This window comes from Diabrotica virgifera, chromosome 3, assembly GCF_917563875.1.
Source record: "Diabrotica virgifera virgifera chromosome 3, PGI_DIABVI_V3a".
Taxonomy (NCBI): domain Eukaryota; kingdom Metazoa; phylum Arthropoda; class Insecta; order Coleoptera; family Chrysomelidae; genus Diabrotica; species Diabrotica virgifera.
The window spans coordinates 132,056,305-132,073,007 of record NC_065445.1 but is presented as its reverse complement, the minus strand read 5'-3'; the positions used below and the strand labels follow the sequence as shown (position 1 = coordinate 132,073,007).

At 35.8% G+C, this 16,703-nt stretch overlaps 1 protein-coding gene across 2 annotated transcripts in view; it reads right to left on the bottom strand.

Annotated features, from left to right (window-relative positions):
* Nucleotides 1–13,732, bottom strand: part of LOC114340544 (glutamyl aminopeptidase-like) — a 311,863-nt gene extending 298,131 nt beyond the window's left edge. For both annotated transcript variants that reach the window (XM_050645536.1, XM_050645537.1), the window contains exon 1: nucleotides 13,569–13,732. In XM_050645536.1, coding sequence (XP_050501493.1) covers nucleotides 13,569–13,629 — 61 coding nt within the window. In that variant the 5' untranslated portion in view covers nucleotides 13,630–13,732. The remainder of the gene's footprint in view (nucleotides 1–13,568) is intronic.
* Nucleotides 13,733–16,703: the final 2,971 nt, after the last annotated feature.

Sequence of the window (16,703 nt, the reverse complement as noted above, 5' to 3'; positions counted from 1 at the left end):
AATTGTAAACTTATCACTCAGAGAACAACAAGGATTAGATGAAAAACAATTATTATCATATTAGACTCGAAGGAAAGCTCAATATGAAGTTCAGTGATGACGAAAAAGTAACTACTCGTTACTTTATATTCGTTACTATCCAATACCCTAAGTTTACAAGGTATCCGGTATTATTAATTTTTCTGGTTACTTTTGAATATTAGCCCGAGCTCTTTCAGTAAATTTTGTTTACCCGAATGAACTCATCGCATACTCAGCAGAAATAGGCTGATAAGAATTGTGGTACCTACATATTTAGAAACTTACTAATAAGGAAAAAAATTTAATTATGAAATGGGTGTCCTTAACATTAGACATGCTAACCTTATTACATTTTTTATCCGCTAAGGTGACATAGTTTTAAAAAGTTTTGATGCTATATTACTGTCGGGGTCGCAACGTAACAAGATTATTTTCCCAAAATCTGGACAATGACTTTCAGAGGGAGGAAGTCGTCTGCTAGGAAAGATTGTACAAAAAATTTTATTTTTACATTGTAATTATTACCTCTGAGTGGGTATCAAATGTGTCATTTATGGATATTTAGTAAATACTTTGTTTCGCTATGTATGTTTATGGTATTGTTCGTGATGCGCATAAGTCCAATTTTCCAAATTTTTGCATTGCAAATGCAAATATTTTTTGCATTTCATAGAGTCTCTAAGCATATACCCGAACTGCTATACTCAGTCCTAACTGCAATATGCAAGAGTCTCGCATGCTTAGTCTTGTTCTTGCTCAAATCTTGCCCGGTAAGTCTTAGTCTTGATCTTACTAAAATTCGGCGATCTTGATCTTGAGAAAACGCAAGAACAAGATCAAGACCGATTTTGGGCAACACTACTTATAAACAAAATACACTTAAAAAAAACAGAACATTCTCTTACAAATAGGAAACAAGATCGCATTTCTTAGAATCATATTTCCATTGTTTATTAAGAGCTGAAAAGTCGAATTCTGAATGAAAATCTGGATTTTGTGATCCAACCTCTAGATGGCTTATAAAGTAAAGAAGTAAAAAATCATAACCCGTTAAAGTGATGGTACTCGTAAAATAGGTACCGCCACAGAACAGTTTTTGTTATTTATAAGTAAGTGCCGTTTTGTTACTGATTGGCGTCCTGATTCCGAATTGTCAATTTCTTTGAATCATAATTTTTGTTTTCTGTAAGAGTTTGTTTAAAATTGTTAATTCTTATCTTTGTGTTGGATCAACTTAACCATGTAAGTAGGTAGCTACTATTCTAATGATAATTATATTGGAATGTGACAATAAAGACTTCCAAAACCTAAAAGAAGATAATTCACTTGATGTTAAACAGTGGTGGTATCCTACATCAAAATAATAATATGTGAAGAATGTACTGATAGAAGGTTATTTTAAAGTTTTTTGCAGTTAATTAAACAATTATATAGCGAGACAATCATTTATCAAAATGAAAAAGATCCTATGCTGCCGGGAAATAAATTTGAAATTAAGAACGAGAATGTTAAGGTGCTATGTTTTCTCCGAACTGTTGTATGGCATGGAAGCTTGGACACTGAAAAAGATAAACATAAAAAAAATTGAGACATTCGAGATGTGGTGCTATTGGAGAATGTGAAAAATACAAAAAACAAAAAATACAAACGAAAAAACTAGAATATCTAGGCCACATAATGAGAGGCGAAAAGTACTCCCTGCTAAGGCTCATAATCCAAGGAAAAATCTCGGGAAAAAGAAATGTGGGACGTAGAAGGATTTCCTGGTTGCGAAATTTAAGGGAGTGGTAAGGGTGCAGTTCAATACAATTGTTCAGAGCTGCAGCCAACAAAGTTAAAATTGCTGTGATTGTAGCCAACCTCCGATAGAGACGGTATTGCAAAAAGAAGAAACAATTATATGTATAATAGTTTTTTATTTCAACTAAAAGAATTGTACAGAAAAACAAAGTAAGTTATCAATCGAAGTAGCACAGAAAACGACAATAAATATCGTCTCCATACCCCCAGATTGACAACAGGTGGAATACTTTCTTTGGTTACAACCTCCCGAGATTTTCAAAAATTATAAATCATACAGGATGCCGAGGAAATTAAGATGAGAGAATTTTAAATAATTCACAACTCATCTGCTCCGCGTGGTAAAAGCTCCAACAAGAAAGATTCCTTAATACTCAAACAAAAGAGTAAATGAATTAAAAATGTATAAACATTCTCAATTTCTTTGCAACACGAAAATGCAGCAGCTGCATAATACTATGGTCAAATCTGAGAGTGCAGGAAGAGTCTATGCCGGTTTCGGGGTTGTTTTCCCCTCATCAGTAGTCCCATATACTCCTCTCTCAGATTTTTCCACGTATCACACTTGGACCTTTCCGAATTACAAAGAAAGAAATGTCACGAATGAACTAGGGCCATCTACTGAAAAACAAAGTAAGTTATCAATCGAAGTAGCACATAAAACGACAATAAATATCGTCTCCATACCACCAGATTGACAACAGGTGGAATACTTTCTTTGGTTACACCTCCTGAGATTTTCAGTTGAGTAGATGAGTTGTGAATTATTTAAAATTCTCTCATCTTAATTTCCTCGGCATCCTGTATGATTTATAAACTTTGAAAATCTCAGGGGGTGTAACCAAAGAAAGTATTCCACCTGTTGTCAATCTGGTGGTATGGAGACGATATTTATTGTCGTTTTCTGTGCTATTTCGACTGATAACTTACTTTGTTTTTCGGTAGATAGCACTAGTTCATCCGTGACATTTCTTTCTTTGCCATTCGGAAGGGCCCAAAGTGTGGTACGTGGGAGAATCTGAGATAGGAGGATATGGGACTACTGATGAGCGGAAACAACCCCCGAAACCGGTATAGACTCTTCCTGCACTCTCAGATTTGACCATTCTGTCATTCTTTCACGGTTTTTGCTCTAAATTTTAAAGAACCGCTTGGATTGACATGAAATTTGGCATGCGTATAGCTTACATGTCAAAGAAAAAAAGTGATATTGTGCCGATGTGTGCTTTTGCCCTGGGGGTGACTTTTACCCCCTCTTGGGGGTGAAAAAATATATGTCCAAAATAAGTCCGGAGATGGGTAAACTGACTAATTTTAAGTAACTTTTGTTCTATAGAGCTTTTTCGCCAATTCAACACTTTTCGAGTTATTTGCGAGTGAATATGTTCATTTTTCAACAAAATAACCACATTTTTAGACGATTTTTCGCAAATAACTCAAAAAGTAAATATTTTGTCGAAAAAAACGTTCTTAGCAAAAATATAGCTTATAAAAAAGTAAAAAAAATGGTGTACGAGTTATAGCCACTGAAAAATAGATTCATATTCACCAAATTTCAAATAGAATAATTCGACGTGAAATATCCAAAAAATTTAGCACTTTTTGGGGAAAACCCATTGTAACTTTTTTAAAGTGTTTAAAAATAGCTTTATTTCTGTTTTTACGAAAAGTTTCTAGCATTAAATTTAAGCAAGTTACGCTCAAAATAAAGTTGGTCCCTTTTGTTTTTGCAAAAAAAAATCGGGAAGACCAACCCCTAATTAGCAACTTAAATGAAATTAATCGTTACCGCTCCACAAATTATTTTACTTATGTTGTGTTTATATGATCTGTAAGTTTCATCGATTAAAAGTGCTTATTTTTGAAAAAATTTGGTTTCAAAATAAAATTTTTAAAAATTTAAATTTTGAAAAATATGCTTTTTTTCAAAATAACCTAAAAATTGTTAGAGATACTAAAAATCTCGAAAAACAAAAAAAGTCAGATTTGCTTTTCTGAATATCATGTATTTTTTTGTTTTTGTGTTAGACAAAAATTGATTAAGATTTGGTGTTTCTAAATTTGCATACATTCGTGATCAGTGACTCGTTCAACTCCTTTTAACTACAGCCCTTTCAATAATAAGGATTTTGAACCGATGAAACTTACAGATCATATAAAAAATATATACACGAGTCAAGAAACTTGTGAAGTTGTAACGATTAAGTTCATTTAAGATACTAATTAGGAGCTGATTTTCTCGATTTTTTTACCAAAACCAAAAGGGACTAACTTTACTTTGAGCGTAACTTGTTTAATTTTGATGCTAGAAATTTTTTTTATAAAACAAAAATGACGATTTTTTTAAACACTTTAAATAAGTTGTAATGAGTTTTTCCCGAACTTTGCTTCATTTTTGGTTATTTCACGTTAAATTATTCCATTTGAAATTTGACGAATATAAACCTATTTTTCATTAGCTATATTTCTGCTTCTACTAGGTGTAGAGACGTGATGTGTATACCATTTTTTTAAATTTTTTACAGGCTATATTTCTGCTAAGAATGTTTTTTCGACAAAACACTTACTATTTGAGTTATTTGCGAAAAACCGTCTAAAAGCGTGGTTATTTTGTTGAAAAAAATGTACATATTCACTGCCAAATAACTCGAAAAGTATTGACTTAGTGAAAAAACTCTATAGAACAAAAGTTACTTAAAATTAGCCAGTTTATCCATTTCCTGACTTTATTTGGACGAATATTTTTTCACCCCCAAGAGGGGGTGAAAACCACCCCCAGGGCAAAAGCACATATCGGCACAATATCATTTTTTTTCTTTGACTTGTTAGCTATGTGTATGCCAAATTTCATGTTAATCCAAGCGGTTCTTTAAAATTTAGAGGTTTTGCAATATTTTACCGTTAAAGAACGGACTAATAGTACTATGCAGCTGCTGCATTTTCGTGTTGCAAAGAAATTGAGAATTTTTATACATTTTGAATTCATTTACTCTTTTGTTTGAGTATTAAGGAATCTTTCTTGTTGGAGCTTTTACCACGCCGAGCAGATGAGTTGTGAATTATTTAAAATTCTCTCATCTTAATTTCCTCGGCATCCGGTATGATTTATAAATTTTGAAAATCTCAGGAGGTGTAACCAAAGAAAGTATTCCACCTCTTGTCAATCTGGTGGTATGGAGACGATAGTTATTGTCGTTTTTTGTGTTACTTCGATTGATAACTTTGTTTGCGGTAGATGGCCCTCGTTCATCCGTGACATTTCTTTCTTTGAAATTCGGAAGGGCCCAAAGTATGGTACGTGGAAGAATCTGAGAGAGGAGGATATGATACTACTGATGAGGGGAAAACAACCCCCGAAATCGGTATAGACTCTTCCTGCACTCTCAAATTTGACCATAGTATTATGCAGCTGCTGCATTGTCGTGTTGCAAAGAAATTGAGAATTTTAACATTTTTAAAATAATTGTTGTTAGGACATCAATATAGCTGACATCTTATTATTATTCGTCTTCTTCTTTTTGTGTAGAGAGTAAGTTGTCATTCCATCTTTTTCGTGGTTTTACCACTGATTTTCTTCCTATTGGGTAACCGCCTCTCGCCGTCCTTAGTACTCTACATATTTGTTGTCATTCGGCTTATGGAGTCATTCCATTCTACTAGTCTGTTTTTCACTCAGATATTAATGTTGTCCATGTCCACATTGCATGTCTATTGCCGGATTTATACTCAGCTATTGCCACTGCTGCTGTCGGAAATATTGCCCGAAATACGATATCGATGCGAGTGAGGTGTTTACATCAGTTCCTCGCCGTTCCTCGTCAATGTCCTCACAACTCATTACCGAATGACTCACAAGAAAGGAATGTGATGACTGCATCGTCTTGCTCCCTTACTCACTTGACGCTTTGCCGGCGGCAAGTGAGAGAGAGAGAGTAGTTGAATGTGAATACCCACTCGTCCTCGCGCTGCCTCCCTTTGACTTCCACCACAGAAAACCTACTCTTGGGGTATGTAGGTGCAATAGCAATAGCATGACGAGCAGCAGCGCGAGTGAGCTATTTACACATTCACGCTGCCCACTTTCCTGTCTAATTCCCTGCCGAACAGGGCTGAGTATAAATCCGGTATATCGTATATCTGCACTTATAGTTCTATTCCATAGTGTCTTACACTTATCCTTGACATCTTACTCCTACATTATAATTTATACAGTAGTCTTGATCCTCGCATTTCTATACATTATTCCACACTATGAATCTTCCAAGCCGTATTTTCATGAGTGCAGCACATGAGAGGGTTATTTAAAGCAAGCTGTATTCTGCAGACAGCACTAAAGTGAGAAACAATTTGTCAGGCCAGAAAGTACCTATAGTTTGTTTGTTGACTTCTACAAGTATCTAGTTGACCACCACTACTAAAGCAAGTGATTGCACTTTGTGAGTCCTAGATGACCCCAGGGCCGTAACTACCATTGGGGCAACCGGGGCAGTGCCCCGGGGCCCCCGACCAAGGGGGGCCCCGTGCATAGATTTTAACGAGAAAAATGCAAATATGTATTTTAAAAGCCGATCCCAACGAAATATTTTCAAATGACACAATTTTAAAAAGACCGCAACATAGTTTTAATTTTTCACTGGGGAAATTAGTCTTTTAGACTAAAATGCAATTGGAACAGAACAGGGCCTGTTCTGTTCCCGGGGGCCCAGCTTAGCTCATGCCCCTAATGCCTAAGCTAAGCTGGGGCCCCGAGACTTTAACATAAAAATTTAAATTATTACTTAAGTAATTCGGCGTAATAAAACTTAAAATGCCATTGGAAGAGGGGGCCCGGGCTAAGCTGGGGCCCCCGAGACCTTTCGTAAACATATAAATTGTGACTGAGGAAATTAGTTATTTTGGCGAAATAAAAACTAAAATGCAACCGGAATAGGGACCCCCAGGTCCCAGCTACTTTGTCTTAATGAATTTACCCCAGACCACATCTTGGTACGTGAAAGGAACCACATATTGAAAAGAAAGGTATACATAAGATAAAATGAGCACATTAGGATCAGTCCCACCAGTACACTGACCAGCTTCACTGAGTGTGTTAGGCTCACACTGCAGTAGCTTAAGGCACCTTAAGGTGTTTTTAAATAAAAGTGAACAAGAACGAAGGAACGAATTCATAGGTGTTCGCTTGGTGATTCGTTCGGTATAAAGTAAGAACCATTTACATTGTGGCGAACAAACGCATTCGTTGATAAATCCGTCCGCAATGTCAGATACAGATGAAGGTGTAATCATTAGCGCTATTAATTTTACAGAACATGCCGAAAAAAGAAAGAAGAGAGTGTGGTGTTCACATAGGAGGGAAAATGCGCTTTCAAGGGGTTAAATATCAAACATTTTTCCGGATCCCCCTTGCGCTGGGGATAAATTCCCCAGACCTCCCGGTAGGGGGCCCCCAGATCACATTTGCCCCGGGGCCCCCAACATCGTAGTTACGGCCCTGGGTGACCCGTAGTCCCATTGTGACCGGAAGTGAAACCGCCAGTCGACATTTGAACTCTTTTTGTAACTTTGCGTCAATTGATGTATGATTTCACTCATTTTAAGTAATTTTTGCCAAACTTTCGCTCATAACTTTTTAACCGGAAATGTTATCAAAACCGGAAATAAATATGCGAGCTCAACTTTTCAGTACGCCATTATTAATATATCCCGTGTACTATTTCTGCGACTATAATGTGGCACTTCCGGTTACACCATATTGACCGAAAGTGATATAAAATCCGGAGGTATTACATATTGATCCTCGTCTTGCTAGGGCGCATGAGTAATATATCACTTGAACTCTTTCGATGACTTTAAAATGGTATGTTCGATTGCGATTACAACTCTGGAAGCGGAAGTTCGATGCTAAATTTCTCATCTTTAATAAAAATATCATCTTTGGTTTATAAGTGCTCATTTGACACCTCATTGGTCACTCTATCTTTTCTAATGACGAGGGAGTTGTGTCCACGGGCAGACAATCGGATGAAGACACAGACATGAATATGTCACTTCCGGTTGTAACTCCAGAACCGGAAGTCCAAACTGAAATTATTTACCCTTGCCGTCTTCTTCTTCTTCTTAAAGTGCGTATCCTTTCCGGATGTTGGCGATCATCATGGCTGTCTTGACTTTGTTTACCGCAGCTCTACCACTTTCGTAAATTTAGAAGCCATTTACCTTCCCTTGGAGAATCAGTTGGAGAAGGCCATAACGTTCTTGATTTCTCATTACATGTCTTAGATACTCTAATTTTTTTGTTTTGATTGTTATGAGAATTTCACACTCTTTCCCCATTCTACGCAGGACTTCCACATTAGTAATTCGGTCAACTCATGATATACGTAAGATGCGCCTATAACACCACATTTCGAAAGCTTCGAGCCGATTCATGGATGCAACAGTTAGTGTCCACGCTTCCATTCCGTAGAGCAGATCTGTGAATATGTAGCATTTCAACAGACGGTATTTTGTTTTTAATGATATGTCTCGACTGTTGAAAATGGGTCTCATTCTAACGTATGCTGCCTTCGCTTTTATTATTCGCTGTTTAATTTCTATTGAGTTGTCCCATTGGCTATTTAAATTCGTACCCAGATATGTATTGCTCAACTCTTTCGATATTCTGTTGGTTGACTGTAAGTTGAGCGTCTAATAGTGGTTTTTTACTAATTGTCATAAATTTGTTCTCCTTTATGTTAAGACCTAGTCCGTATCTGTTGCTGACTTCTGTTATACGATTTGTTAATATCTGTACCGTCTTACCGTCTTGCCCTATCCAAATACTGTTATATGACACCTTATTTTTTCTTTAGCTTCTATAATAACGGAGGAGATGTGATTAGGACGGACGGACAGATCTTCTTTTAGCCCATTTCTATCCAACTTTGGACATAGGCCTTCCCCAAATCTTTCCATTTCCGTCTGTCCTTGGCTGCGTTTTTCCAGTTAGTTCCTGCAGCTTTTACAATATTGTCCTTCCATCGCATCTGAGGTTTTCCTCTTCCTCTTCTTTCTGTCCATGGTCTCCAGTTTTGTATTTCAGCATTCCATCTTTTATCTTCCTGTCTAGTAAAAGTAAATCTATTGGAGAAAGTTGAGATTCACCAATATTATCCTTGTATACCGCTCCCAAATGAAAAATGTCACCTATTAATTCTTGACTGATGTGTTCTTTATAAAACTTGCGGAATATATCAATATTTTTCTTAATATTGTCGTCATCTTCATCTCGGAATGTCCATAAAATGTTAAATAGCGAATGAATTTCATTTGCCGCATTAAATCTTCTGGCTAAATTGCTAATGTTACCATCTATGATAATATTAAATATTTCACAGCGAAATTTTCCGTCGGACTCAAATTATCAGTCGCATCGCTACTAGGCCCAGGTTAATCATAAAAAAATCTGGTAGGCTTCTTGCGCCGTTTTTCTTTCCTCATCATGGCTTATTCATTCCTGGCGAAGTGTTCGCCGCACTTTTGGGCTCTCTGATTCATTTGTTGCTAAGAATCAGTCCGCTGTTGTCTTTTATTATTATGGCAGCGTGTGTGACTTGGCCCTGTCTACAATTTTCCTCCATTCTTTCCGGTCCTTACAACGCTCCTTCCAATTGTAGATTCTCAGCTTCTTTATATCTCCTAGGACTTGATCTCTTCATCTTGTTTTGGGTCTTCCCCTTGGTCTCCCTGTTGTTGGTCTCCAGCCAGTTATTCGCTTTAGCGTAGAGTCTGGGTTAGCTCTTTCTGTGTGTCCCAGCCACCTGAGCCTTTGCGCCTTCACGAACTTGATTATGTCTTCACCCTGGATGACTTCTTTAATTTCTTCATTTGTTAATCTTCTAAATTCGCCTACACTTATCCTCACCGGTCCCATTATTCGTCGAATTATCTTTCTCTCTAAGATTTCTAACCTCATTTCATCTTTTTGTGTTAGGCACATCGTCTCTGCACCATAGGTGATCACTGGCCTGATTGCAGTCTTGTAAGTTTTCTTACTAATGTGTTTTTCTTTCAAGAATTTTTGGTAGTTCCAGTAGGTTTTATTACCCAGTAGGATGCGTTCATTTATTTCATTTATTCCGTTTTTCTTTATTTGATGTAAATCCTGGATTTATTCCATGATTGTTGGTAACTAATTTAGATTATTCATCAATGGATGACCATGCTTTTCTGATTTTATGAAAAAACTACGCATTTGGTCTGGCCGACGCCGGGCTCCTTACATCGCCGGGCCCCGGTAAAATGTACCGGCTGTACCGCCCTCTCGACGGGCCTGATTATACAGTATGGTGCAAATGAAAGGAATAAATTAGATAGTTCATAAGACTTCTACTTTAAGGAAAGATTCCGAAATAGGTCCGAAATGCTTTATTTTTAAATTATGATTTTTTTGAAATATACATATTCCATACTAGTGACGTCATCCATCTGGACGTAATGACGTAATCGATAATGTTTTTAAATGAGAATAGGGGTCGTGTACTAGCCCATTTAAGAGGTTATTCAATTTTCTATTCAGTAATATAAGCACTAACATAATTATTGATACGCGGTGTCCAAGATTTTTTTTAATTAAATTAATTGACACAAAAAGAAGAATGTATGTAATTTATTTAATTCAAAGTACATTTTACTGCAGCCAGAAAACAGTGTTTATTTCACAAATAAACATTGGGTTTAGCTTAAATTCAATGTTTAAGCTGCCACCCACCAGCCTCCTGGCAGTTTGAATATTTAATTTAAGCGAAAAGCAGTGTTAATTGTCAAATCAATATTGTTTTCTATTTTCTGACAGCAGTAAAATATATTTTGAATTAAATCAATTACATACATTTTTCTTTTTTGTCAATTAATTTAATATTTATAATATATTAATTATTATAAAAAAAACTTTTTGGAAACCCTGTATAAATAATGATGTTAGTTTGTATATTACTATTTAGAGAATTGAATAACATTTCAAATGAACTTACACACGACCCCTATTCTAATTTAAAAAAAATCATCGATATATCGATGGCAGACTAGTATGACATATGCGAAAAAGTCATACCTAAATTTAAAAATACAAATCGACCTTTTTCGGTAATTTTTCTTAAAGCCGCTGACTTACGAAATAATGAACTTATTCCTTTCATTTGCACATACAAATGACAATTTCTATAAATGACAAACAAACCAAATATTGACGACAGTCAGTAGTTGCATTAAAAAAAATTTTAATGACATTTTATTACGTTAATTCAATTTACTTACATAAACATTTACACATATTTTTTATATACTCATAAAATTACTAACAACGTACATAATATACGAATTCAGACTACTGTTGTAGCTTACAATAAGATGTTTTGCCAGATTGTTATAAAAGTAAAAGAATCTTTAAATTAACAAGTAATTTTAGAATATACCTGAGAAACCGGATGGAACATTATTTATTTAATTTTTATAATAGGGAACATAATTAATAATGCACGTCTATTCTCCGGCACTTTAGAATTTTTGAGTCATAAACATTGTAATCTGTTATTTATTTCCCTACAATGGAGTATACTACCCAAACGCTTACCTATTGAGTGGATTCTCCGCTTGGGACGATTTATCAGTTTCCGGCATTAGGCTAAGGCTCCACGGGCGACAAATTTACGCTAACAGTAGCCGTAAAACGAACTAAGCGAACGGCTCCACGGGCGAGAAATTGACGCTAGCAGTAGCCGTAAAATTTCAAATTTATTCAAAAATATGTGTGTACAACATTTTACATTTAGATCTTATATTATTATTAGTATCGACTGACTCAGCACCATGCCTAGGCAAGAGTTGCCTGTTTTGCACTGTACTATGTCAATCGAAACTGTATCAATTGTACATAAAAGTAGTATTAAGGTTGGAACTAAGAAGTAACATACCTAACTATCGAAGAGATAATGCAACAGAACAAGACGGACGGTAAACCTCTCTAGCTGCTGAATACTTTGTTAATTATAATACCAATATACACCCAAATTCTACTCTGATTATGCTGTCGTTCATACATACGCACAAGTCCTGTAGTCGGTACAGTTCGGCTATTCCTATTCCGTTCCGCGGAACCTTAAGTTCGTTTTACGGCTACTGCTAGCGTCAATTTCTCGCCCGTGGAGCCGTTCGCTTAAGGTTTTGCGGAACGGAATAGGAATAGCCAAATTGAACCGACTACTCCCTGTAATCGGTTCAGTTCGGCTATTCCTATTCCGTTCCGCGGAACCTTAAGTTCGTTTTACGGCTACTGCTATCGTAAATTTGTCGCCCGTGGAGCCTTAGCCTAAGGTATCTACTAAACTATTAAATAAAATATATTTTTACTTTTCTGAATTATTTTATTTTTTAAATCAGATTTTGTAAAAAATATGCTATAATATGACAGATTTAGCAAAATATGCAGAAACAGTAAAAAAAGTAATTCTATGCAAAATATGCAACAACATAAAGTCCGGTCTTTAATAGTTAAGTGTTGTAAATTTTATTTTACACAGATAAACTCAAGTGGTACATAACAACAATTGGTCATTTTAACTGAAAACGTTTAAGTGAGCAGTGAAAAGTTCTTCTTGTTCAGTTGTTTATCGTATAATTTTCATTTTTTGCCTTTTTTAATATTTTTTTAATTTGCTGTAAAGGACAACGCACACATTTTTTGGAAAGTATAATGTCACTCAAATGAAATAAAATTTACATGAATAGTATCTACTCGAAATTACAATCATTTCATATCTCATTAAGTCATTGCACAAACTCTGAATTTTAATTAATAACGGCGTAAATTGATATAAATAAATCTAATATCAAATGGGAATGTTCGTGAGTCAAAGAGAGAAAAGAGATTTTGTGAATCGCCAGTTCATAAATATTTCTTTAGGTATTAAGGCAGAGACTTATTCTTATCTTATAGATAAAAATGTAGGTATAATTTGGTCAGTCGTACAAAAGTATATAGTTCCTCTAATCGGCTTAGTCCACGCTGGGTTAAGCCGTTTTCAATAGCCACTACAATAATAGTATTTATGATTGACAGTTTTGTAGACTTCAAAGATGTGATGTCGATAAACTTTAATTACAATTTATTCCGTTATTAACCAAAATTCAGAGTTGGCGCAAAAATATGAAATGATTGCAATTTCGAGACGAATCTAATCATGTAAATTTTATTGCATTTGAGTGAAATTATATTTTTCATAAGATTTGTGCGGAGTCCTTTGTATATCCTTGTATGAAACAGCGCCAAATTTTGTGGTCCCTGGGCGCTCAAAACTCTTGAACCGGCCCTGATTTTACGTAGCTGGGGATCGCTGGACATATCAGATAACATTAGTAAAGAAGTTAATAAATAATAAATATGACAAGTAGAGTATGTGGAGTGAAAACAAAGTGTGAAATGTGTAAAAGTCTTATAAGAACAGTTTTTAAATATGGATTAGAGCCATTATCAAAAAACGACGGAAAAACTGTTGGTTACACCGTTGTATGAAAAATTGTAACACAGCTATATACAGGAGTTCAGAAAAGTAATATCTTAGACAAACGGAATAATTTCGCACTAAGGAAAGAAGATCGTAACATGTTAGATTAAACATAATTTATTTTATGAACATTAATATTAATTGATGAATAACTACTTCTCTGTAATAATATAATTAAACACATAATCTATAATTTTCAATACTTACCACAACATCCAAGAGTAAAATATAACGAGAAATACAACGCTACGAAATAATACTTAAACATTTTGAACAACTAATATAATGCTAATCACAATCTAAAGCAGGGGTTCCCAGCCTTTTAACAACTGCGTACCACCTGAAATATTTTTAAGATTTTGGCGTAGGCCCACCAAAACACCGGAGCCCCCCCCCTAATTTTTTTAGAAATATATTTACTATCAGAAGCATGTCCAATGGCTTGTTTTCTTTTAATTAAATAACTAATAAACTTTATCTTTAATTATTCATTCACTTTTGCAAGCCTTTATCTTGCAACAATAAATAAAAATATTTGTCAATTATACTTTCTAATATTTTAATTTAAAAATATATCCAGATATACCCACGTTTATTTAATAAAATTTTGACAATAAAGGAAAAATAAAACAATTATTGTTGTTGGTACCAACAGTTGGTACAAACTATCAACAAAAAAAAGATATAGGCAAATCAATAAAAACCAACATTAGTCATTTTATATTGAGATTCGTGCGAAGCTTATTACAGTTTGCCTGTGATAAAAGGCAGGAATAATTGAACTTAATTTTATTCTTAAGTCCCTTTCAACACTTGCTAGTCTGTTACTATATTTATTTTTTATAGGGCTTTTCATCGATTGTCATTTGTTTCGAACTTCTGTCATGTGTCACATAATATTCATATATCTACGTCATACGTCTTTGGTTTATGTCATTGGTATATAATATAATAACGTATGGCGTGGATATATTAATATTATGTGACACATGACAGAAGCTCGAAACAAATGACTGTGAATGAAAAGCCCTATATACAATAGTTAAGAAAAGCCACACACAAGTAAGTAGTGACAAATTGCATCAAAAATAGTATAGCTTGCCGGAAGAGCATTGTATACTCGGATTTACACCTGATCCAGAAGTCAATTAAGGATTCTCTTTCATAGAACTGTTAGATCGACGAATGCTTCCTGTAATTCCAACTCATTTGGTGAGATTCCCACAAAATAATTTTTGATTAGGTCAAGTTTGGAATAATCTTCAGAGAAATATTTATTAAAACTTTCTTGAAAAGATTCCAGGTGAAGAATTATATCAGCAACCACGTCTGGTATTGAAGATATTTCGTTTTCTTCAAAAAAATTATGAACAGCGTAGGGAATGCAGAAACATTCTTCTCCTGTAGTTGAGAATATATAAGAACCAACATTATTCTTTCTTGAAGGAATTTATTTTCTCATTGGCTGTAAATTAGTGTGTTGTGTTTGCTCCCCGAAAACCCATGTTAAGAGCATACAGTAGCGCGTCATCAATATAACTTCGGGAGATCGTATCATACCCTTTTTCGAAAGTTCTGCGAAACTTTGGCAACAGTGGCGATATTTGACAATTAATCTAAGATCAATATTTTAACATAATACTAATAGGCACGCTAAATGGAAGTAATAGAAAACAGTTTTATTATTAGTAAATAAATATTTATAAAAATAAAGCAAAATGGGTGAAAATTTTATTTAATAGGTATTTGCAAGAAATAATAATAAAACAATAATAAATAATATCCTGTGGGAGTTTTTTGTCAGTTCTTCTATCAGGCGCGGCCCCCTGCGAATGGCGGATACTCTCTAGGTATTCGTAGCGCCAATACCCAGAGGCTAGTAGGGATACTTGCCGTGGAACAAAAACTGACACCTGACAGTAGGTATAAAATGCACACCCATTAATATGGAGAATATTGATTTATGCTTAGGATCGCTGCCTGGGGATCGCCAGGGCACGTCTGGAGCCGGCGCTGGACGTGACAGCATGCGGGACGTCGGTGGCAGGGTATTGAGGAGGCGGGTCCCTGTCACACAAACAGCTACAGCCCAACAACAACAACAACCACAAGCGAGCCAAACAACAGCAAGAGCTCCACTCGCTGAAGGTGCTGCGCTGGAACATCAGAGCCGGCGCTCACTCAAGCGGGACGACCGAGGCAGCGCGTGAAATGGACTGTGTCCATTAATGAAAACATTTTGCGCTTCTACTACAAGGTGACAAACCTCGGTCAAGAAACAATCGGCTATCGACAACAGCTGTATGCCGAATTTTTGCAGGACGTACGCAGATATTCAAGTATCGGAGCAACGAGTATCAACCAATACCGGGTAATTATAAGAAACAACCTTATTCCAGAGACTAGACGCAATATCATTAGAAGCGAAGTCGAACGGGAGATTCATAACAATGTGGTAACTGAAGATCAAGTCCCTGTTGAAGTTCATGAGCAGATTCCTAAGCTTGCCATACATGAAGCTCAACCTGACAATACAGAGCAGGAAAACAACGAGTTACGTGATAACCTAGTAAGCGAAATGGCACGTGCGGTACAGGAGTTTAATGGAACAAACTCACTTAGCAGACCACCGCTACCACGAATAAACTCTTGTAAGAAGCTAGGGGCGCTGTTACAAATTGTGAACACTGAAGTCCTACCCAATTATGTCGTAGAAGCCCACACATTAGAATATGTGCACATGCTAATCTACTGTGCAGCAACAGCAATTGTTAATGTAATGGGCATTAAGATCAGAACACGACGGGGTACTAACAACGGAAGGACTGGTAACAGAATTGCACCCTGGGAAAAAAGACTGCTCGGAAAGATTAAATTACTGCTTAGGGATATTGGTCAAGTCACCGAATATATACGAGGGGTAAGGAGTAGAAAAGTCATCAGGAGAGCAGAAGAAATAATACTGAGTACTGCAAGACACTTAAGATATGATCCAGAAAACAACACAGCCCAACAGTGCCTGGATACATTAAAACAAAAACTCTCCATTTATTCAGGATGACTAAGAAGGTACAAAGTGAGTAACAACCGAAAATCCGACAATGCCTTTTTTGAGACTGCTGAGAAAGCCTTCTATCGAAAACTCAATTCCACCGGAGAAAATCTCTATAAGTCTTACCCAAGCCAAGAAGAAATTCATGAGTTTTGGGGAAATCAACTTTCCACACCAGCTTCTCTTAACAACAATGCTGGATGGATAGAAGATACGACACAGAACTACCAACACTACACTACTACTTTCGACGAACCCTTCACCACTGAAGAAGTCTCAAATATTATCAA